At 52.4% G+C, this 24,405-nt stretch overlaps 1 protein-coding gene across 6 annotated transcripts in view; it reads right to left on the reverse strand.

Annotated features, from left to right (window-relative positions):
- Positions 1-3,608: 3,608 nt before the first annotated feature.
- Positions 3,609-24,405, reverse strand: part of OGDHL (oxoglutarate dehydrogenase L) — a 29,491-nt gene continuing 8,694 nt past the window's right edge. For 5 of the 6 annotated variants that reach the window (XM_019806996.2, XM_019806995.2, XM_002926234.4 and 2 more), the window contains 20 exons: positions 22,830-22,932; positions 22,294-22,409; positions 22,006-22,160; positions 21,077-21,223; positions 19,194-19,284; positions 16,643-16,822; positions 15,893-16,021; positions 14,656-14,835; positions 14,204-14,356; positions 13,563-13,665; positions 12,872-13,000; positions 11,691-11,841; positions 11,071-11,198; positions 10,287-10,465; positions 8,660-8,731; positions 8,447-8,572; positions 8,273-8,345; positions 6,789-6,952; positions 6,443-6,597; positions 3,609-6,005 (listed from right to left, as the gene is read on the reverse strand). In XM_019806996.2, coding sequence (XP_019662555.1) covers positions 5,882-6,005; positions 6,443-6,597; positions 6,789-6,952; positions 8,273-8,345; positions 8,447-8,572; positions 8,660-8,731; positions 10,287-10,465; positions 11,071-11,198; positions 11,691-11,841; positions 12,872-13,000; positions 13,563-13,665; positions 14,204-14,356; positions 14,656-14,835; positions 15,893-16,021; positions 16,643-16,822; positions 19,194-19,284; positions 21,077-21,223; positions 22,006-22,160; positions 22,294-22,409; positions 22,830-22,932 — 2,658 coding nt within the window. In that variant the 3' untranslated portion in view covers positions 3,609-5,881. The remainder of the gene's footprint in view (positions 6,006-6,442; positions 6,598-6,788; positions 6,953-8,272; positions 8,346-8,446; positions 8,573-8,659; positions 8,732-10,286; positions 10,466-11,070; positions 11,199-11,690; positions 11,842-12,871; positions 13,001-13,562; positions 13,666-14,203; positions 14,357-14,655; positions 14,836-15,892; positions 16,022-16,642; positions 16,823-19,193; positions 19,285-21,076; positions 21,224-22,005; positions 22,161-22,293; positions 22,410-22,829; positions 22,933-24,405) is intronic. The other variant, XR_002144067.2, reaches the window with a different exon arrangement.

Consider the following 24,405-nt stretch of genomic DNA (forward strand, 5'->3'; position numbering starts at 1 on the left):
TTTTTCTTATTCATCCATCCACCAATGGACATCAGGGGTCCTGTCACATTTTCAGATACTGTGAACAATGTTCCTATGAACATAGATGTATAAATATCTCTTTGAGGCTTTGATTTCATTCATTTGAGTATATACCCAGAAATGGAATTACTGGATCATATGGCAATTCTATTTTAAATTTTTTGAGGAACTGCCATACTCTTTTCACAATGTGCATAAGTGTTTTAATTTCCCCACATCCTTGCCAGCACTTGTTATTTTTTTTTCTTTTAAAGATGTATTTATTTACTGGGGGGGGGGGCAAAGGGAGAGGGAGAGAGAATCTTAAGCAGACTCTGCGCTGAGCACAGAGCCCAACATGCGGCTTGACCTCATGACCCTGAGATCACAACCTGAGCTGAAACCAAGTGTCAGACACTTAACCGGCTACACCACCCAGGCACCCCTTTCTTTTCTTAATAATAGTCATTCTAATGAGTGTGAGGTGGTATCTGTTATAGTTTTGCTCTGCATTTTGATCAACAATTTTATGCTAATAAATTCAACGACTTGGTGAAATGGACAAATTCCTTGAAAGACCTTGTATTACTTTGCTAGAACTGCCATATCAAAGTACCAAGACTGGATGTCTTAAACAATATAAGCTTATTTCTTCATAATTCAGGCTAGAAGTCTAAGATCAAGGTGTCAACAGGGTTGGTTTCTTCTGAGGCCTCTCTCCTTGGCCTGTAGATGACCACCTTCTCCCTGTGTCTTCACGTAGTCTTCCTTTATACCTGTGTCCTAATCTTTCTTTTTTTTTTTTCCCAAGAGTTATTTATTTATTTATCTATTTATTTAGAGAGTACACACAAGCAGCAGGGACAGAGGGAGAGGGAGACAGAATCTCAAGCAGACTCTGCACTGAGCTTGAGCCCGATGCAGGGCTTGATCCCAGGACCCCGAGATCACGACCTGAGCCAAAACCAAGAGAGGGTCTTTCAACTGACTGCACCATCCAGGCACCCCCTAATCTCTTCTTATAAGGACACCAGCTTTGTTTGATTATGGCCCACCCTAAGGTCTTAACTTAATTACCTCATCAAAGGCCTGATCTCTAATATGGTCACATTCTGAAGTACTGAGGGTTAGGACTTCAACATTTTAATTTGGAGGGAAACACAATTCAGCCCATAACAAACTACCAAAACTCACTCAAGAGAAAATAGATAATGTGAGTTGCTCTAAATTTATTAAAGAAATTGAATTCAGGGGGCTCCTGGGTGGCTCAGTCGGTTAAGCGCCCAACTCTTAGGTTCTGCTCTGGTCATGACCTCAGAGTCGTGAGATGGAGCCCCGCATCAGTGCTCAGTGCAGTGTCTGCTTGGCATTCTTTCTCTCCCTCTCCCTCTGCCCCTATCCTCTCTCTCTCAAATAAATGAAATCTTTAAAAAAAAAAAATGAATTCATTGCTTAAAACCTTTCCACAAAAACAAAAACAAAAAAACTTCAAGCCCAAGTGACTTCACTGGTTAATTCTACCAAATATTTAAAACAGAATTAATGCCATACCTACACAATCTCTTCCAGGAAACAGGAAATGATGGAACAGATATCAAAACCTGACAAAGACACTACAAGAAAGCAAGCTGCGGAACTATATCCCTCAAAACCACAGATGCAAAAATCCTAAACCAAAATTTTAGCAAATCAAGTCCATCAATATGTAAATGGGTAACACATCATGAGCAAATGGGTTGAATCCAGGAATACAAAGTTGACTTAATATTCAAAAGTCAATCTAACAGACTAAGAAAAAAAAATGGAAGAATTGCTAAAATCCTACATCCATCCCTTATAAAAACTCTCAGCAAATCAGAATAGAAGAAATTTTGCTCACCTGATAAAAAGCATCCAAGAAAATACTTTGGTTAACATCATGCTTAATGACGAAAGACTAAATGTTTTCTTTCTAAGAACAGGAATAAGGCAACTTCTTACAACTTCTATTCAACATACTACAGGAGGCCCTAGCCAGTGCAATAAGGCAAGAAAAATAAATAAAATGTGTAAAGGTTGCAAAGGAAGATATAAGACTCTATTTGCAGATGATATGATGGCCTTTGTAGAAATCCAAGATCTATTTTTAAAAAGCCATTAGAACAAATAAGCATGATCACATCATATAAAAATAAATTCTATTCCAATATAAACAATGAAAAAGTATAAATTTAAAAATTTTAATATCATATATGATGGCTAAAAAATTTCATAGATAAATTTAATTATGTATGTAATGTAACTATACACTGAAAAACTACAAAATATTGCTGAGTAAAATCTAAAGATATAAATAAATGGAACATATAGAACATATTCACAAATATAGAACATATTCATGGATTGGAAGGTTTTTTCCTGAAATTGATATGTACATTCAACATAATCCCATTCAAAATCCTAGCAGACTTCTAGTATACTTTATAACAAGTCTTGAAATTAGGTAGTGTTCTTCAGTATTCTTCCTGTTCAACGTTCTTGGACTAAGAATTTACATATTATTTTATTTTATTTTATTTTTTTAAAGATTTTATTTATTTATTTGACAGAGATAGAGACAGCCAGCAAGAGAGGGAACACAAGCAGGGGGAGTGGGAGAGGAAGAAGCAGGCTCATAGCAGAGGAGCCTGATGTGGGGCTCGATCCCATAACGCTGGGATCACGCCCTGAGGTGAAGGCAGACACTTAACCGCTGTGCCACCCAGGCGCCCCTACATATAATTTTAGAATTAACTTGTCAATTTCTACAAAACAGTTTAATATAATTTGGATGGGGATTGTACAGAATATAGATCAATTTGGGAAAAGCTGATTCTTAACAATATTAAAATTTCTAATCTATGAACATGGTGTAACTCTCAATTTATTAGATCTTCTTTAATTATCAGTAATATTTTATACATTCAGTAAGTCTTACTCATCTTTTCATACTCTTGATGCTATGTAATTGACTATACATAGACAAAGGTGCAAAGTTAACGAATAAACGAAAGTTTTTTTAACAGATGATACAGGATCATTTGGGTATCATACAGAAAATACTAAAGCTTGACCCTTATCTCATACCACCTGCAAAGTAATTCAAAATGTATGTTTATAGACTTAAATGTAAAACCATGAACTGTCTAGGAGAAAATCTTTGTGCCATTAGGTTAAGGAACAATTTTTTACTTAGAATATAAAAAATGCAAACCATTAAAAATGATAAATTGGACTCCGTGAAAATAAAAATCTTTCACCATTAGAAAAAATTAAAATACCAGGCATAGCTGATGATATTTGTAAAACATATATCTGATAAAGGACTTAGATCCAAATGATATAAGGAGTTTTCATAACTTGATAACCAGGAGCAAATAATTCGTTTTTTTAAAAAGATTTTATTTATTTATGTGACAGAGACACAGCCAGCGAGAGAGGGAACACAGCAGGGGAGCGGGAGAGGAAGAAGCAGGCTCCCAGCAAAGGAGCCCGATGTGGGACTCAGTCCAGGAATGCCGGGATCACGCCCTGAGCCGAAGGCAGACGCCCAACAACTGCGCCACCCAGGTGCCCCAAATAATTCATTTTTTAATGAAAATTTTTTATAATTATACAATTGCATACAGTTGTAAGAAATATATCCCATGTAGCCTTTATCCAGTTTCCGCAATGATAACATCTTGCAAAACTATAGTATAATGTCACAACCACAACTCCGACATTGTACTGTCCAAGAACATTTCCATCACAAGACTCCCCCATGCTTTCTCTTTCTGGGACATGCACATCAGAACTGTGGGATCTATACGTATTCCATGTCTCTTTAAAGCATTCTTTTAAATACATCTTTGTTCATTGTTCTACATGTTTTGGAGAATTGCTTCACCTTATCTCCACATGTACAATTTCGCATTTCAGCTGTGCCCATTCCGCTGTTCAGAACATCCAGTGACATTATTTTGGCAATATTTGGTATTTTCTAAATATCTGAATAGTTATTTTTTTTAATTGTCTGTCATTGTTTCATAGTAGCAATATCCTCCTGGCCCTCTAAAGTTACTACGGTTCATGTAAAGCTTTTGTTTGGGCCATGAGCTCCATTTTACTTCCCAGCATTAGTTCTTATGTTTATAGAGTTTGGACCCCTCGTTTCATGAGGCTGGTTTTCCTTAGTTCAGTGATCCCAGCGGTTGGCTTTCATCAGCCTGTGCATAGCCTTTCTACACTGAGAGTGAGGGACAACGCGTGTTACAGGCAGGACACCCCAACCATCCACCTCCGGAGCATGAAGGCTCCCTGCTCAGCCCAACTGCGCTGGCCACAGCCCAACTTCAGGGAGAGAGCCCAGGCCACGGGATCTCTGTGGAGATCATCTACCACATGATATGGGAAGAGCTTATTTCCCAAGGGAAGCAGTGTGGTCATGGACAGAAGTCAAGTCCACTTGCTAAGTGACTCTGGGCAAATAACTTCATGTGAACCTCAATTTTTTCATCTATAAGAGAGGATATCCCCAGTATGCAAAGTCAAGGTGAAGGTTAAACAGTATTTAGTAACATATGCAAAATGCCCGGCAGAGGGCCCAGGACACAACGGACACACAATAAAGACAGCTGTAATTATTTATACTTATGTCACTTAGACAGCTGCTGTGGTGTGTGATTCAAAGCATACCCCAATGAGCTGTTTTTGAGGCTGACGGAACACACTGTTCTCCAACTTTAGGCTGATGGTTCCTTTAGGTTGCCCCACCCCAACCCTGTGGTCTGTATTTCTAGGTCTGCTCCATGGGCGATTCACCTCTCCCAGTTCTCCTGTAGGACTCTTCTTCCTTGAAATACCACCTCCTCCAGGAAGCCTTCCTTGACTCCCACAACCCTCTGCACTTACCTCCAACATAACTCTTTACCCAGGCCCCAGTGTCTAGCACAGAGAAAGTACTCTAAGAAGCGATAAATGAATAAATGCTTTGCAGAAAGCAAAACATCCTTCCTCCGCTGCAGCTTCCCCAGCATCTCTGTGGGGAAGCAAAACCAACGAAACACTAAGAGTGGACATGCCAACAGATTTTGCAACCATTGCAAACAAAAGAAAATCTGTTTGATGGAGGCAGATATTTTACCCTCTACAAGTTTAGTTTTTATCTTCCTCCCCATTTCCCACCCTCTCTCAACCATATGCCTCCTCCCCAATTCTACAACATGAAATGAAAACGGAAAACCTCTCTTAAGCATTTTTTTATTTCTCTTGTTATTTGGTTTTCTACTTTGGTACACATGAGCTGCGGCTATATTTCACACAGAAGCTGACATATCTCATTATGACATGCCCCATAAAACAGAGCACATATAACTCACCTGGCATGGTTTTGCTTCACCTGGTTGTTATTGCTGAAATCTTTATTTCTAAGAGCACAAAAGGGAATATTCCTTGAATCTACAGATGAACAAGGACAGGGTAAGCAGCAGCCAGATCTGCCAGGATGGAGAGAGGGACTAAAGACTTGGGTTCCCGCGTGGCTGTCCGCAGAGACATGAACAGCGCAGATGGAGAAGCCAAACAAAAATTTCAGAAAGACCAGGGCCAGTGGGGAAACACTCCCGAACGACAGCCCATCTATCAGGCCCCTCTGGCTTGCTCGATCCTAATAGATTCTGACATAAACACAATGGCCCAAGGTGGCCTAAGACCGCAGCCAGCAGTGCCTACTCTTTGGCCTTAATCACTTAGGAGAGTATTGTTTTCTCCCAGAGCTCTAGACAACCCCTCTCCCGGGCAGGAGCACCATCCATCCCTCCCCTTTCCAGCCCCCATGCCCCCAGCCAGTCCCATACCAAGGCCCAGTTGGGCCTTGCCAGCTCTAAAATGTCTTGCCCTCAAAGGCCTGGAGATTAAAGGCAGTATCCAGAAACTTCTTCAGAGAAACCAAGTGAGTGTTCCTGTTTCCTGTGGCTGGTGCAGCTGCTGGGTCACGGCCAACGTACCTGGGGGAGAAGAGACAAGTCAAGGGGAGGTCTGGGCCTGGCCTAGCCACTGCCGAGGACTGCATCCGGTCTAATCCTGACCAGCATCCTGCTGTAGAGACAAAGAGCCTAACGCTCCCAGAGGCTAAGTGACTAGCCTAAGATCAAACGAGGTTCTCTCGTTCAGTTCTGGCTGGAGAACAAAAACAAAGGCTTACTCTCCACAAGGCGGAACTGCCAGGGTCTCTGATCTGTCATCAACGGTCACAAAGCCCGCAAGGACTATGGGGCCCATCCCCTCAATTTCCAATATGGTCCAGAGAAGGGCAGTGGCCAGTTCTGGCTCACACAGCCAATGGGGCAGGCAGAGCCAGGATGGGGCCTCAGGCCCCCAGAGTCCCTTGGGCCCAGAGGAGGTAAGGGGTAGGTGGCAGGCATCCCCACACCCAGCCTCGTACCATATGGGCCGTGCCCGGCTCAGGATGGTCATGAAGCGCGGGCTGATGTAGTCATAGTAGCCCATGTTCTTGTGCTCTTCCTGGCACCACACCAGCTCTGCGCCTGGGTACTTCTCTGCCTCTCGCTTGATCAAGTCGAAGGGGAATGGAGAGATCTGGGGAAGGCAGGGAGAAAGCAGAGTAGAGCCAGGGGAAGGGGAGTGTGCCCACGGCCAGCACCTTAGAAGAGTGGCCTCAGCATCCCTTGTGCGGCCCAGGCCTGGCCTTGCCAGCTATGCTGCCCACAGCCAGGGGGCTGGCCATCTGCCCCGGTGCATTACCCAACTGGGCAAGGGGCTAGGTGCACCTGTTCCAGCCGCGTGATGGCCACTTGCTCCTCCAGGCCCTGGCTGCTCCGCTCCTTCACCAGGTCATAGTACACCTTTCCGGTGCAGAAGATGAGCCGCCGGACCTGCTCAGAAGCCTGTGCCGCAGCCCCATCCTCAGGAATCACCCGCTGGAAGCTCGTCCCTTAAGATCCGACAGGACACGGCAGGCGCATTAGCTCCCAGAAGCACAACAACTCGGCCAGAACAGCTTGAGAACCAGGCCTGCCTCCCTGGCACCCCCAGGCTCTTCCTGGCCACTGAGACTAACCCAGGTTTGGAGCTGTGGCTGCATGGGGCACCTCCTGAGCCAAACCATGGAGCAGGGGACCAATGACACCCTGAGACATCACAGGGAGAAGGGTATAGAAGGGCTGGAGCCAAGGGCACGGCCCTGGGAACATGAATATTTAAAGTGACAGGCTGTGGCGGGGGGGCACATATGATGGGGAGAGCCCCTGGAGGGGACAGAGAAGGTGGCATCAAGTCTCCATCTGATGGCATCAATGTCTGTCCCAAACCTGCTTCCCATCCAGTCACGCTCACCTCCTGCCTGCACTTCAGCCACCGAATCACCAAGCCAGAAGGTGAGCAGTTGTCTGGGAGGCGGCTGCACATTCGTCCCTCCCTCCCTCAGCCCTGCAGCCAAGGCCCCATCTCCCTGCACATCCTTCCTTCCTGGGCACACACCACGTGCCAGGCACCAAGCCAAGCATGCAGCAGCGAAACTCTGAGGAAGCCACACTAGTGTCCCCAAACCGCAGGTGAGGTAACTGGCTACCAGTGCCCAGCAGAGAAAAACTAGCGCCGGGTGCTCAGGCCAGGAGGTCCACAAGGCCAAGGCCGGAGCTCTGAACCGCCGGCTCAGTCACCTGCCAACACTCGAGGGGATGCCCAAACACATACGGGTGAAAAACACCTGTCCACACTGCCGACTCCCTTCCTGGCCAGCACCTGCCACTCCCCCTACTACCCGGGACTGTTTTCCCACATGGCTCTGCTCTGCCGAGCCTCAGGGCCCCACCTCGGCCCCTCCCTGACCCTCCCCTGGATCACATCTCAATTCTAACACCTGGTCCTTCAGATGCTTTATCCGACCCTCAACTCCTAGGTAAAGGAGTCCGAAAGCTCCTGGAGCGGCACCGGGTCCCCAGGGCCAGCAATGTCTGTTTGTTCAAAAAAAGCTGAATACATGCACGACACTCAGTGCCCTGCCATGCTAGGCAGACCTGCACCAGGCCTCCCACCTCTCAGCTCCCCCAGCACAGCCAGGTGGGCCCTGCTCTTGGCCCAAGTGAGCCAAGCCGGACCGTGTCAGCTGGCTACCATGCTAACCTCCCAGCCCGGCCACTGGCGGGGACAGAGCCAGGAGGTGCTACAGAGACACGGACGGAGGCGAGGACAAGAGTCCTAGGAGCCACCAGGCCCCCCATTGGCCACCTCCCCGGCACACTTGGGCACTTACCAGATACCATCTGGTCGAAGCTGCACTTGGCCTCTGGGTGTCTCAGCAGAGATTTGGGTGTGAAGATGATCAGCTGGAAGGGAAACATGTGCCCAGCTGCCGGCGGCCCCAGCAGCCAGAGCTCCCGCCCCTGGCCCCGCACTGCCGTGGCACTGAGCAGGGCGGGCAGCTCACCGGCTTACGGAAGGGCAGCAGGACCTGGCGGCGCAGCACATGGAAATAGTTGGCTGGTGTGGAGCAGTTGACGACGATCCAGTTGCAGTCATAGAGCTGGCTCACTTCGAAGTCCTCCGTGAACACCTGGGGGGCCAGGGTACGGCTGGGAGGTGGCCCACCTGTGGCACCCATGCCCTGGCCTGGCCCCAGGGGAGGGAGCGCAGCACTTACGGGGTAGGCATCGGAGTCGTCATTGCTCATCTGCAGGAACCTCTCGGGCCTTGCTGAGGAGTGCTCTGGGCCCTGAAAGCAAGTGCCACATGGCACAGACTGGCACCCTGCTCCTTGCTGCCCCTGCCGCCGGCACAGCCTAAGTGTCACACAGGACAGACACCTGCTCTGCCAGGACCCAGGGCACAGGGGAAAGTCTGGGTGGCTTCTTAGAGGAGGTGCCCTCTCTCTCTGGAGCCCAAACCACAGTAAAGAACCAGGAATGTAGGAGAAGAGTGGAGAGGATGTCTTCAGAGGAGGGTCTGGTCAGAGCCAGCACATGTGAACAAGTGGGCCAGGAAGAACAGGTAAAAAGGCCAAGGTGAGATGCTTTTTCCAGAATGTTCTGGAATTGGCAGTTGCCATTTACTGAGTACCTACTGTGTGTCAGGCACAGTTCTATGGACCCCAGACACATTATTCACAAATCTTGAAAGCAGCCCCGTGGTGTAGATATGTTTCCTCACTTTACAGATGAAGGTGAGTGGCAAAGAGATTAAGAAACAACCCCATGGTCACTCAGCCACAAGGGGCAGATTCGAAGCCATGACCGACTCCTACTCCTGCCCTCGCCCACGTGGGCTGCTCTGCTCCATGACAGCAGCAAGACAACACCACACGGACCTCCAAGGTGGCTTCCCATGGGATGAGGGTGACCTGTCCCACAACCCCAAGGACCCAGCGCCACAGGCACCCATCAGGCCACCCCACCCTCCCCACCCAGCCTGGCTCAAGCTCCACCCTGTGCCTTTCCAGCTACATGCCCTTGGGCAGGTCCCTCCACTTCTTTCCTCAAGCGTGACATGGGAAACAGGACTGACCGCCCCGTCCAGCTGTAAGAACTCCACAGGACGACACAGGGCATGGAAGACGCTCAGAACCGCGAATCCTGGCTCTGACACGAGTGATCAGTCCCTGACTAGGTGACCAGTCCAAGAGGGACAGGCCCTCAGGGACGTGCACAGCAGCCCAACCATCCAGGGTGGGGAAGGCCTTGCCCCAGGTCACAGATCCAGGATAGAGGCCACGCACCCTGCTCCTTGCTGCCCCTGCAGCCGGCACGGCCCCACTCATCCCCTACCTGGTCGGGCTGCACACCCACCAAGGTGTCTCGAGGGCTCTGCTCCCCCCTCACCCTCCCCAGTGGCCTGCACACCCCCCGTCTTCCCTCTGTGCCACCGCTCGGGAGAAGACCAGAGGACAGGCAGTACTACCCAGCATTACGTTCGGGTCCCAGCTTCTAGCTAGGTGACTTCTGGCAAGCCACTCTACTTCTCTGCCTCAGTTTCCATCATCTGGAAAGTGGGAACAAGAGCTACTTCATTAATACGTTGTCAGGACTGGGAGAGTCCGCAGAGAGGGTGTGAAACAGCACCTGGCCCAGAGCAAACCCTCCGCCGTGCTGGCTACTTCTATCGCTAGTGACAGCAGCAGCACAGATGTACGCGGGCCCCACCCAGAGCAGACCCATGTGTTCCCAGGGCCTGGAGGGAAACCACCCCCAACCCTGCAAGCAGCCAAGGGTCCACCCACCCTCTCCCAGGTGCCCCAGAGCCTTTCGGGCCCCCCGCCACCACGTGGCCCTCACCATGCCCTCCATGCCGTGGGGCAGGAGCAATACGATGCCGTTGTGCCGCACCCACTTGGCCTGGCCAGTGCTGATGAACTGGTCGATGATGCACTGGGCTGTGTTGTGGAAGTCACCAAACTGAGCCTCCCAGAGGACCAGGGCATTGGGGCTGGCCATGGCATAGCCCAACTCAAAGCCTAAACAGAAGACACAGAGAGGCCACCGCACACTGTCACCAAGTGGCAGTGGCTCCGGTCAAGCCCAGCCCTTGTTCATACACTCTCCCTGCCTCCACCCATCCTTCCCAGCAGGCCAGTAAAAGCCAGCAGACTCCTTGGGGCTCAAAGGCCAGAATCTTCCTTCCTGGCAGCTGACAATATGCCCAGAGATGCCACCCTCAGCCCCAACCTCACGTATGGCCAGCTTTAGTCTTATCTAGACCTGAAGCCAAGTCCAAAGATACCCTGGGGAGGCAGCAGGAGGATTCCAAGAGGAATCCCCCAAAATATGTACAGTGCCGCAGAGGGGAAGGGATGGGGTGGGGGGCTGCTCTCTGCAGGGTTCCTGCTTCTGGAAGGAGTCAGTAAGGGAGGAAGCAGGCCAGCTAAAGGTCAAGCCAAGGAAGAAAGAGTACAGGGGACACAGTCCTGGGAGCCCAGAGCCTAGGGAGGGGCTCTTGAGACAGAGCTGCTGGGTGGTCATGGTCAAAACAATAAACACAGGACAGCATGGGGTGCAAGACCCTCTCTGTTCCCCAGGCATCGCAGGGCCTGCCTGACCTGCAGGCAGAGTTCTGACCCACCCAGGACTCCATACTCTGAGAGGGAGCTGTTGCACACAGTGTAGGGGGCCTGGTCAGGCCAAAGGTGGTTCATGGGGACACACGTCCTCCGGTCAACTTCCTGGTCATGGAGAACGTGGTGCCGGTGACTGGAAAGAGACAGATGGGGAAGGGATGGAGGGCAGGTGGATTACCACCTGTTCACCCAGAGCGGGTGGACCAGGCAGCAGGAGGCAGGCAAGCCTCTGTCACTGTGCCAGGAAACCTGACAGAATTCCAGAGGACAGTGACACCAAGAAGTCCCTGGGAAGCCAGAGCAATCTGGTCTCTCCTCCAGGTAGCCTCCCTTCCCAGTGGTAATCCCACGGGGTCAGAGAGGTGGCCAAGCAGCCCTCTGATGACTTGACCCAAGAGCAAGGGCTGGAGAGGCTCATGGGGCTACCTGTGATTACCCCAGCCGCATAAGGCCTCCCCAGACATGGTCCAGAAAAAGGAGGAAGAGCCAGCTCCACTCCAGAGCTCTTGGGCTGATTCTGGGAGACCCCAGTCACAGATAAGCTCTCAGCAATCCTGTGGGGTCAACGAAGACAAGGCTAATGCCCAGGGGCCCCAGCGCCCAGAAACCACTCTCCCACCCTCACCTGAACGTGCCCCTCTCCACATCCTGCCCGCTAAGCCGCACATGGATGCCCTCCTTGAGCAAGGAGCCGAAGGCCATGTACTCTGCCAGTGCCCAGTCCACCGTCCGTGTCTTGGTCATGTCCGCACGGCCCCGCAGGATTCGAGAGAGGCCTGCAGGAATGAACAGCCAGCCTGAGAGATGCAGGGGCTTGGCCACCCCAGCCGGGGGGTGTATATGTACTCAGTGTACACCCTCCCACAGAGCGGGGCCTTGGCAGGTCACAGGGAACCCAATGCCGGGCAGCCCTCCTCCAGCACCCCCACTCCATGAGCAGGCCTGCCCCCACCATCCCCCCACCACCAACGTCCCTCCCTTCGGAAAGAAGGAACAAGCATCACTAAGTGAGCATCAGCCACATGCAGACACTGTGTGCACTGAGTCAGGAACATTCCTCACAGGTCACCTGCCACAGAATGGTGCTGACTGTGCCCACTCCCCAGATGAGGAGACTGAGGTTCAGAAGAGGAAATTAATTCACGCATGACCACACCACTATAGAGATGTTTGGATTTGAGCCCAGGCACCCAGCCCAAGCGGGGCTCCTGTTGGCCCTACACCTGTACAGGCCCCATATGACGTGCACACCGAGCAGGCACCCCAAGACACGCGGGCCACCGTGCACATGGTGGAGGAATCCCACAGGCCTGGCAGAGGGTATGCAGGCATCCCACGCTACCCCGGGGGCCCTCCAGGCTGCCCAGCCAAGACGTACAGCCAGCACCCACCTACTAGCCTAGGTTCACCAAGAGCGGCAGGCTTACCCGCTCTCATCCATCCAGACCACCAGTAGCCCCAGCACTCCTGCCCATCCCCACATTCCAGACCCAAGCAGTCCCTCCACGGAAGCCCCTGCTTCTCTGCTCTCCTTCTGTTCGACCCACAGACAACCCCAGCAAAGGCACTGCGAAAATCCAAGGTGCCCAATGTAAGCCTCGGTCACTGGCACCCAGCAGGGAGCATGGCTTCCCCATCTGCCCGCCCTGAGAGGAACTACTATCGTGGGCACCTCACAAGAGTGCCAAAGAGGCTCCAAGAGCTCAGCTGACCTGCCAACCACCAAGCGGGGACACAAACCAGGCCCCCCGACCCTGAGCGCCATCTCCCATGGGACACGCGCTGGAGCCTGCCCAGCAACCTCACCGGTGTGGATCTTGAAGTCCTCCACAGGCACGGAGCTGGCCACTTCTCCAATGTGGGTCAGGACGTCCTCGGGAATGCCTGTGGCTGTGCACGTCATGCTCTTGGGCTCCCCGTCCACATTGAAGAAGCCTGAGAGGGCAGAGATTCTGTGTGCTTTCGGGTGGTGGTCAGGCCTCAGATCCCCTGGTCAGCCTGCCTTCCCAGGACTCAGGGACCCACCTCTTCCTTAATCCCACCTGCACTCAAACCCTGACCCACCCTCAGGACCTGTGAGGGCTGACAGCCACAGCTCCAGCTCCTACACCAACCCATCATCTTCCCCGGGGCCCCTGTGGGGCTGCTCCCTGGGCCCAGAATCACAGCCATCTAGCTGCACCCCACGGAGGCTCTCTGAGCACCCTCCCCCAGGCTCTCTCCACTTTGGCATGCACCTGCTTTGGCTTAGCCCTCCCTTCCCAGCAAACAGCTGGTTGCATATGCTCCCAGGGCAATGCCATCTCTCCTGTATCCCGACCTATCCCCACCTGCAGGAATCAGCCCCTCCAGCTTCAGGAGTCTCAGGGATGGAGCCCACAGCCTGTGGGTTGGGCCATGACCGCCCTCACCCAGGACCACCGCAGTCCGGGTCTCAGGCCCTGGTGAATCACTCTCAGCCACACACCACTCACTCACAAGGCCAGGGGGAGCTCACCAGGCCAGGGGGAGTCCAGCCAGTGCTTTATGTGCAGGATCTTTTTATCCTTGGACCTGCCATATGCCTCCTCACAGATCCGGTCGTATTTGGCGATTTCTTCCTGAAATCAGGGTGAATGCAAGGATTAAGGCTGTGATGGGATGGATAGCCAGAGGCTGGATCAACCTGGACTCTAAGCCCTGGTTCCCTTCACCACATTCTAGAACGATCTGTCTGCTGGCCTTCAGGGACCCTGTGGCCAGGGGCTAAAGTCTCAGAGTTCAGGGGGATCCCTCCTGCTCAGCAAGGGACTTGGAGAGGCTCAGAAAAGACTCACAGTGCTTGCTCTCAGAGCTTTCTCAAAGCAGGAGGACCAATGGATCCATAGATAACTGTGGGGAAAAACCCAGCTCAGGGCTGCCTCCTGCAGGAAGCCTTCCTGGACTCCTGCCTGAGGCTGAGCTTCCCCACATGGCAACATTCACTGTCCCACCAGGCTGTAAATGTCTTTGGTTCTCTGTCTCCCTTGACAACTAGGGGCTGTTGGGGACAAAGACCATATTGGCTACTTCTTGAAATCATTGCCAACACCAGCAACTACTCCAGGATCCCAGCTCTGCCGGAGGCTTATCTCAGGCGTCCATCAGCCTGCTGCCCACCTCGAACTCTTGCAGGGTGACTGTGCCCTCAGCAATGAGCTTGTCTGCGTACTTCTTCAGCACAGGCACCTGTCTGTGGATCTGCTTGTACATGAGCGGCTGTGTGAACATGGGCTCGTCCATCTCATTGTGGCCACGCCGGCGGTAACAGACCTGCAAGGACAGCGCGCAGAGGGGCTCAGTCCCCGCCCCCGGGCCGTGCAGACCTAGTCACTGCACAACGGGGGGTGGGGCAGCTGGCAGGACACACCCTTCCAGGTCCCCTGAAAGCCCTCCACTACCAAGTATCACAGAAAGCCCCACCTCCAAGCCTTTGCACAGACACTCTCGGTGGCACTAAACCTTCCAGCTGGGAAGCACTCCCCGCCCTCACCGCCGGAGACACTGCAGACCTGGCCCGCTTGGTCACACACACCGCCTCCCCCCAACCCTGGTCTCAGCGTCAAACCCACCAAGTCCACCACAACATCTTTATTGAACGTGTTCCTCCACTCGGCTGCCACACTGCACACGTATATCACGGCCTCTGGGTCATCTGCATTCACGTGGAAGATAGGCGCGTTGACCACACGGGCCACATCGGTAGGGTATGGCGAGGAGCGGGCCATGCGGGGGTCTGTGGTGAAGCCAATCTGCAGAAGCAGGAGGAATGGACAGCACCTCTGGAGAGCGAGAAAGGCACTGCCTGCCTGGGAGACCGGCGGGTCCAGAAAATGGGGGGGGGGATCTTTGCCTTGAGGTTCGTTAGCTGCGATCAGGAGGTACATGGCACAGGAGGGGGTGAGAATAAATGGCCCCTCGATCAGGCGCAGCAGCAGGTCCTACAGCGATGGCAGCAGCACCAAGGAAATCATGCCTGCTCTTTTTTCCTACATTTCCTACAGTGGAAGTAAGAGCGCAGGCCTGGCTAACTGCCAGTCCCATCAGCTTCTATGCGTGCAATGCTAAGCCAGGTACCCAAATCCCCAAAGCCTCAGTTTCCTCGTCTGTTAAAAGGGCTCATTAAATACTACCTCACAGGGTTATCCTGTGAAAATTAAATGACTTAATGCAAATAAAGCAATTATCCCAGGGCTTTATAGGCTCAGAAGAGCTATTAGTAAGCATAGCCGCCTGACGAGCAAAGGCCTGTGACAGTTGTGTTCTAAGACTGACTGGTTCCTAGAGAGCAAACAGTAGCATCTAGTTTCACGTCCAGCGTCTGTGCTAGTTACACCTGTATGCCTTTGTCCTTACAACGCTCTCCACGGTGTGTATGTATATTTACATGTACACGTATAGATAAAGACACACACCAATTTCATAGACCAGGCTGGGGAGAGCAGGGATCCTGCCTGAAGTCACACACCGGGAACGGGCCGAGCTTTGGGATTAAAACCAGGATCATCTCAGGGCACCTGGGTGGCTCAGTCGGTTAAGTGTCAGACTCTTCGTCTCAGCTCAGGTCAAGATCTCAGGTGAGATCGAGCCCTGCATAGGGCTCTGTGATCAGCACAGAGTCTGCTTGTCCCCCTCCCTCTGCTCCTCCTCCCACTCGCTCTCGTATGCATGCTCTCTCTCTCGAATAAATAAAATCTTAAACAAACAAACAAAACCACCAGGATCATCTCACACTTCCCCTGGAAGTGCTACCTGGAATTCAGGAATGGGGGATACTGACAAGGCCCGCCAGGCAGCCCAGGTCCTCACCTGGTTGTTGACAACCACATGCACAGTACCATTGGTGGTGTAAGAGGGCAGGTCACTCAGGTGGAAGGTCTCATACACCACACCTTGGCCAGCGAAGGCAGCATCCCCATGAACCAGGATGGACATGACCTACAGGGCAGGATGTGAGCCAGGAGGAGCCTGAGCCTGCGCAGCCCAGCTCTGCGCCCTACAGTGCAAAGATCCAAGCCCTATTCCTCACAGCCCAGTCCTCCTAGCCCACCCCTCACAGCCCAGTCCTCACAGCCCACCTGTCACAGCCCACCCTCAGAACCCACCCCTCACAGCCCAGTCCTCACAGCCCAGTCCTCACAGCCCAGTCCTCACAGCCCACCCCTCACAGCCCAGTCCTCACAGCCCTCCCGCCAAACCCACTCCTCACAGCCCAGTCCTCAGAGCCCACCCTCAGAACCCACCCCTCACAGCCCACCGTCAGAATCCACCCCTCACAGCCCAGTCCTCACAGCCCAGTCCTCACAGCCCACCCCTCATAGCCCACCTCACAGCCCAGTCCTCAGAACCCACCCCTCAAAGCCCACCCCCATAGCCCAACCTCACAGCCCACCCTCACAGCCCAGTCCTCACAGCCCACCCCTCACAGCCCAGACCTCACAGCCCACCCCTCAGAAACTATTACTCTATCAGAGTTCAGCCCTCAAAGCCCACTCCTCAGAGCCCCGCGCTCAGATGCAGCCCCTCAGGGCGCACCCCTTAGGAACCAGGTGAATTCACCTTCTTGCCCTGGGCATCCCCTCGGTAGAACTGTTCTGCCTTCGTCTTTCCCTGCACCACAGGGTCCACGGCTTCCAGGTGGGAAGGGTTGGCCACGAGGGACAAAGTGATATTTCTGTGGGTGACCCGGTTGATCCTCTCATGGTACATGCCGAGGTGATATTTGACGTCTCCAGAGCCCTGAAGGTTGAGGTGGGCGATGATGAACCCAGCCCTCACATCGCAGACAGGCAGACAAGTAGACATGCAAGCCCACAGTGGGGCTGGAACATCCCTGGGATCCTGCTCCCCAGGAAGGCTGTGCTATTCCTGACCCACACCCTCTTCTTGCCCTCCGACCCCTACACACCACCCCTCCTTGAGAAAGGCAGGCAAGAATCCAGACAAGCTCCCTCTTCAGAGTCCCTCGACATTATCAACTACCGTCCTCAGCATTAATGACAGTGCAAGCAGAGAAACGAAGGTGCGGTTAAGAACAGTGGCGTGGCCTCTGGGCAAATACTGGAGCTGAACCCGTACCTAACCCCTTACACCAAAGAAACCAATAATGTATACAAGACAGGTGAAGCCATAGTATAGCAGAGAAAAACATCATATATTTTATGATCTTGGAGTAGGGAAGGCCCTTCCAAACAATGTACAAACCTCAGAAGCCATAAAAGATAAGGCAGCTAAAATTTAATAAATCTGCTGGGATGGGGGGAAGCAAATCCACACACAGTGTTGGGGGGAAAAATCAAGCTGAGAAAAACATAAGACAACTGCAGGCAAAGGGCTAACACGCTCACTATATGACATTTTCACAAATCAGTAAGTCAAAGCCCCAAATCCCATAGAAAAATGAGCAAAAGCCATGAAGAGGGATTTATACAGAAAAGGAAATATACATGGCTTAAAAATATTCAAAAAGATACTCAAATAACTTCATAACAAAGAAATATGTTAAAATGCAATCATTTTTGCATCTGTCATATTGACAAAGACAGAAAGATTTGACAGGCAAGGGAGGACAAGGACCTGGGACCCTCACACGTGCTGGGGGTGGGCTCACTGGTATCCTCAAGCTCTCTGGGGGGAAGTTAGTCTGGCCACTGCATCTCTCAGACCCCATATAACAAGGTACTCACACATGCGTGCAAGGAAACTCATTCAGCAGCTTAATGCCCATCGACTGGGGGGTGTAACCCAGCAGCACGCTCAAAGCTCAGGGAGCGCCCGTGTGCCTCATGAAGCAGCGACAGCTTGTTCAGTGAAAACAGCGAGGTGCCGAGCGCTGTCACAAGCTGCTCCCTTGGCCTTTTACAAACAGGACTGTACTGGACAGATCTGTGTGTTTGGACCTGTGTGGGACACTTCTGGAAGTCCACACCTGAACACAAACAAAAACTGGGCACAGAGGAGCCTCTGAAGAGCAGGCAAGGGGTCTCACGAGGGAAACTTATTCTCATTGCGTACACTTTTTTTTTTAACAATGCTCATATTTCTTTTTTAATTAAAAAAATAGTTAATACTTTTTTTATGACCAGGCTTTACACAGTTTACACACATCGTCTCTTTGATTCCTCACAATGATCCTGGGGGCAGGGGTTTTCATCCCCATTTTACAGAAGAACAAACAGGCCAGGAGAGATGAAAGGGCCTTTAGAGCGAGTGCTCTGATCTCTGATAAGCAAAATGAACAGCTTGCTGGGGAGATTCTGGGCCGGAAGCCAGCAGATGTGGATTCTAGTCCTGCTCTGCCTAATGCACTAGACGACCTTGGAGCAGCCATTTACTGTGGTTCAGTTTACCAAACCAAGCACCTGTGCTGGGTGCTGGAGCTTCGAGGATGAGGTCCCTGCCCTCATCCTGCTACCAGCTTACAGAGGAAAACAGACACACACGTGCGCACAGGCTGGAGAAGGCCAGAAGACAGATGGTACTGAGCGGAAAAAGGGTACAGAGGAGGGAGTTATGGGCTTGCTGCCTCGAGGACCAGGAGAGCCACCCAAAGGGAAGCCAGGCAGGGTTGTGAAAGAGGCAGAGAGCAGAGAAGACAGGAAGCCATCTGTGCTCAGGCCCAGCGTGAATGAAGGCATCAGGGTGTGAGACGTGCTTAACATATGTGCAGACCAGGAACAGGGGTGTGAGCAGAGAAGTGTTTCCTCTGCTCCGCAATGGGCACAGGAAGCTGTTCCGGTCTCCCAAGGCTGTCCTGAGCAAACCAATGAGAGAAGAGACCCTTCTGGGCTGGTAGACAGGACCTTGTGTACAGAGTCAGGTCACGCAGCTAAAGTAAATGCCTTTAGGCCCTTCCCTGCACTTCTCCAGGCCTCAGTTTCCCCAGCTGAAAATAAGGAGGTTGGTCCAGATTACCTGAGGGCTTTCCCAGCTGCCAAAGATCATAGCACTCAGTCTAAAACACCTTTGCGACCTCACACAAACATACCCATTTTTCTCCCACTTTTCTGCATATCCATCCATCTCCAGGTCTGCTTGAGCCTAGATGCTTCTGGTCCAGCCCCTTCCTAGTCCACCTCCCAAATATCTGGGACCACGGCTTGGCACCTACCTCGTCTGCCGCCTCCAGCTTGGGGTCAAACTGGCAGAAGATCTGCTCCAGGTCCTTGCGGATCACGTTGGCCAGCACATTCAGCCTGCCCCTGGAGCCACAGGTGGTCAGACTCAGGCCACCTCCCCCAACAGGCCCCAGCGTCCCCACACTCCTGCCCTCCGGGGCCTATCAGAATTACCATGGGGGTCAGGGGAACCCTCCCCATACAGTCCAAGGGAGGCCAACCCTTACATCCTGTCTCAATCTACAAGGCAGGGGAGTGGTTCTAGCTGGCCAGCTCCCCCAGAAGCCCCTGTACATCTCACTCAGACTCTGGAGGCCCTCATAAGCAGAAGCCACCCAGCCTCATGGAAGGATGCACACGCCCCCACTCCCCCACACACCCCTACCTCCCTAGCCCCCATCTCCCCACCACCACCGCCCCAGAAGCTGAGCCTAACCCAGTACCTCAACCCCAATCTGCTAATTCATCACAGCTGCTCATACATGACTCCCGGCTCACCAGCAGTGTCTTGCAGCAGGACAGGGAAGAGGGGATTGGACTGATCCTAAGGTCAGGAGTTACCAGGGGACCTGTCCAGGGGAGCTGAGGTCTAAGGGCAGGGGTAGGAAAGCAGCCAGAGACCAGGGACTCTCTAGTCCAGCCTGGACTTCCCATCAGGATGCAGTTTATTCAGCGGTGGGCGCCAGGCTGATCAGGGCACAGGGGAAGACTCAGAACTCACCCCCCATAGCCCAGGCCTGCACACACCCTGGCCCAACATCCAGCTTCACACGGCCCTGTGACAGAAGGGCAGCCCTCTTCCAGGTGAGCCTCACCTATGTTCTGTGGGGGTAGAGCTATAAGGCCAAAGGAGCTAAATGAACAACCCTCAGCTCCTCTGGGCAAAGCCCTCCAGCCTTAAACCCTCCTCCCACCCCCAACTATGGAGGCCTGGCCTGGAACAGCCCTTTGGCTCCCAGAGCCCTCCTCGGGCTGGGAGCCTGCCCAGCACCACCATACAGTCCCAGAGCTGCCCCTGACTGCCCAGAGCCATCCTCCCCGAGATCCACTGAAGCCACGTGTGTGGGATCTCACAGCACTGGGCCAGCTCTGCCTGACCCTCTGACAAGACACTGGGCATTTCTGGGCCCCTCAGAGCAAGGAGCTGTGACAGACAAACCCAGGCTCCAGGCAGGCCAGCCCACAGGATGGGGACCCTCTCACACTGCATCTGGACACAGTCCGGGACTGGCCCACCCGTGAGCAGATGGAAACGGTCACAAGAAATGCTGGGGCTCTGCCTCCGAGACTGCTCAGCATGTCCTCTTACACCCCGTTCCACAGGAGCCCTGGCCACCCTGACTCTGTCCCCAGGCTGTATTCTTCACTAGACCACAGACTCCAGCTCAGAGGCTAGCACCCGGCTGCCAGGCCAGCCTTTCAAGTCCATCAAGGTCTCAGGGAAACTGCGGTCAGCTTGTAGCCAGGGGAAAAAACACTCAGCTCACCCCCAGAGATCCCCCCTCCAGGGGACGCCAATGAAGGCCACCTGCCCAGGCCCTGCCCTCACTTCCCTGGGACACGCCCCTCCACAGGAACCTCAAGAAGCAAGATACACCCCTTTTCTGAAATTTTGGGATGGTGGCAACGTGGGGAGAGAGAAAGTAAGTCTGAGCAAACATGGTTAGCCCCCGCCTCCATGTGCCTTTGGCCAAGTGCCTAACTCTTCGTGATGAGCAGACCCTAGGGCTGGGGGACTGAGAACTTTTTAGGCCATCCTACCTCTACCCCCAGGTTCCACCCAAACCCCTGCTCTGATTTTCATCCCCTCCCTTCCACCTCATTCTGCTGGGCCCGGAGAATAGACAGGTTGTGGAGAAGCAGAAAGGGGGCCCACCTGTGTGGCATCCCGAGGATGACATTCTCGATCCCCATCTCACTGGACTTGTCGATGATGGTCTTGAGGGCGGGAATCATGACCTCACAGCCCTCCAGGCCAAATCGCTTCTCGGAGGACCACTTCCGGGCCAGGAAGTCTTCAAATCTGCATGGGGAGAGGAGAAGGGAGAGGATGGAGGGGCTGGGGCTCACAGGGGCTATTCATGAGGGCCAGAGCTAGATGCCCGGGACAGAGGAAGCTGCGAAGTCACCTCCCAGTGCATAATCAGGACCTGCCACCAACATCCATCAACAACGAGCGTAGGTCAGAGGGCCCAGCCTAACCAAAGACCTCTGCCTCACCCAAACCCAGCTACCACCCTCTCCCCCCCTCCCCCTGCTCCCAGCCCAGCATCCTGCACACACACACACACACACACACACACACACACACACACACACACAAACACAGGGCTGCCTCTCCACACCCCAAAGACCCCTTCACCACTCAACTCATATTCCAGCCTGCACCTCACCACCAGGGATCCATTCCGCACCCAGCAGCTGAGCCCCGTGCTCCTCTCGGCCCCTGCAGCCCTGGTCTACCCAGCTTCAGATGGCCGGCAGGCAGAGCCAGGGGGCACCCCACCTGCAGGGAGGCGCTGCTACACTCACTCCAAGCGGGGACAGCTTTCTGTCCAAACATTCCCACGGCCACTTTCTGCCACTTCTGCCCCGGCCGTTGTGTTCCCCTGGAGCCCGGCCCAGCCCACCGGCCCCCATGCTGCTCCTACAGGTTTCCCCAAGGCCAGGGGATGAGGCCCATCCCATCCTGACTCCCCCTGCCAGTGATCCTAGTTTCTTGGCCAGGGCCTGGGACATCTCGTACAGCTCTGGAGCAGCCCCTCCAACCACTGCAGCCATCCAGGGTGGTGCTGAGGGCCTGACCTCATGGAGCGCACCAGCCGGGCCAGGAGGGTCCGCTTCTCCTCACTGGAGAACTGCATCACGCCGGGCGTCTCGAACTTCTGCCGGATCCACTGGCACTGCTCCACATCATTGATGAACATGAACTCCAGGCCGATGTGCTGGCAGTAGGTGCTCTGAGGGAACAGTAAGGACCGCGCAAGGAGCCAGGAAGAGGGACAACTGTCCTGAAAAGGCAGCACCCTCCTTCCCTCTCGCACACTGCAGAGAGTGCCAGCAGGGGTGCCTGACACACCTGCCCGTGCTCACCTCCAGGCGCCGAATGATCTCCCGCAGAGACAGGGTATGTTCAGGCCCCCCGATGAAGGTGGTCGTGGGCAGCTGGAATTCCTTATCTAGGTCAGCCTCCCGCAGGTCATAGAAGGCTGAGGAGGCGCACACAGCCCAGGTAGCAGAGGGGAGGCGGGAGGGGTCAGGCCCAGGTGGGGCCCGGCAGTATCCCCAGACCTTCCAACAGTGTCCCCGGCACCCTCCCACCAGCTCTAGCCTAAAGCTCAAGGACTCTGTCTGCAGGGTCCAGGGAGGGTGAAAGTCAGAGCCCAGCCTGTAGCGCAGGTGGGAGGGAAGGGGGGGCCTTGGACAAGTCTCTCGAGCTTGCTGAGCACGGTGCGCCAGCTAGGGAAGAAGGGGAGACAGCACAGTGAGGCAGATGGGCAAAGCTGAGAAGAAAGCCACTAGGGCTGATGGCTGGTCCCCAGGCCTAGAGGCAAGTCAGCTCCAGAGCCCCTCACTGGGCCACAGGCACCAGCTGGCTCGGGTGCTGGCGGAGCAGCAGGAACGCTCACCCAATTTATCGATGGTTGTGATTAAGTCTGAGGGCACAAAGGAGTCCAGGTCTGCATCCAGAATGCCCAGGGGGTCCAGTTGGGCCACATGGTGGCCCCGGATCTGGGAGAAAGGGAAAAATGTTGGGGCCAGGCTGGGACACAGATGGACAGACCCTCACCCAAAGCCACGTTCTGGGCACTGGCCCCTGACTTCCCACTTCCGAATCTCAACTTTCTACATAGGTCCAGCACCTAGCCAGCGCACAGTGCCGATGCCACGAGCACGAAGGTGGCAGGAGCTCAAATCCGTTTAGAAGCACAACATACAGCTTACAAAAATAAGGATGCACACGTAAAAGGATTAGCTATAGTTGTATTGGCAGTCACAAAATTCTAGAAACTTCCCAAATGTCCATCAAGAGCAGGCTTGCATATGAATATGGGAAATCCACACAGGGGAGTACTATAGAGCTGTTAAGAGTAATTTAAAAAATTCCTATCTGCTGCAATGAGGTAATCTCCACAAAATACTGTTCAGTGAAAAAGCAAACTGTAGAAAAGCCTGTGTGGCAAACTCTCCATTATCTAAGAGGAGATTCAAGTAAATATAAATGCACGTGTTTGTATGTATACAAATAAATACATACATTAGAAGAATACATCATAAAATAAGAAAAACTATTATCTGTGGAAAAAGGACAAAATAGGGTAGGATGCCAGAGCTAGAAGCTAGACTTTTAAGAATACATTTTGCTTTGAAGATTTGATTTTGGAATCTTGCAAATATTTTATAACACTATAAAACAAAATTAATTTTTAAAAATTAATATAGAACAAAACAAATGAATTCATGCATCCATTTGGTCATATAACTATGCAATTGACTAAAAGAATAGCCCCAGAAGGCAAACAGAAAGAAAAAAAAATATTATAAATTCATTTCTATTACCAATCAGTAGTGGTAGTATTAGAGTTATATTGTAAAACTGCAGTGTGTACACTGTGGGAAAATCAACTAAGTCATTGTACTGATGTCTGTGGGAACCTCTACTTTGGGCATCTTTAAAAGAAGACAGTGACATAAGATTAATGAGGACAAGAACAAACCCTACATCCTGTGTCTGAAGTATGTGGAAGGATCAACGTAAACCCATAAAGGTGTTATCTTTAAAAAACAGCATATTATTTCCTGGCTCTAAATACAGAAAGGTCCCAGAAGTCCCAACCAGACCATAGCAGGGACACTCCCGGCACTCCCTGAAGACCTGGCTGGTCCAGGGCTGGCCAGAAATGCACAAGACGAGTTCGGAGCCTCCTGTCATACCAGAGAGCAAAGGGGTGCTCGAACACTGCTGGGGCAGGGAACAAGGACACATTCGGACAATGGGAAGGATGGGATCTACAACAGATTAAAACTCATCAAATAGGTTTAAATTCATACATTTATATCATACTAAAAGAAGAAAAACCTTCACGGACCATCTTTGGAGGATACCTCACACTTTTGAAAATCAGCCAATAAAAAGAAAAATCAAGCACTGATCCTGCCTTTCCCATACAATTTGTACCTCAGGATAAAAGGGGTTAACAAAGT

This window comes from Ailuropoda melanoleuca, chromosome 6 (genome assembly GCF_002007445.2).
Source record: "Ailuropoda melanoleuca isolate Jingjing chromosome 6, ASM200744v2, whole genome shotgun sequence".
Classification (NCBI taxonomy): domain Eukaryota; kingdom Metazoa; phylum Chordata; class Mammalia; order Carnivora; family Ursidae; genus Ailuropoda; species Ailuropoda melanoleuca.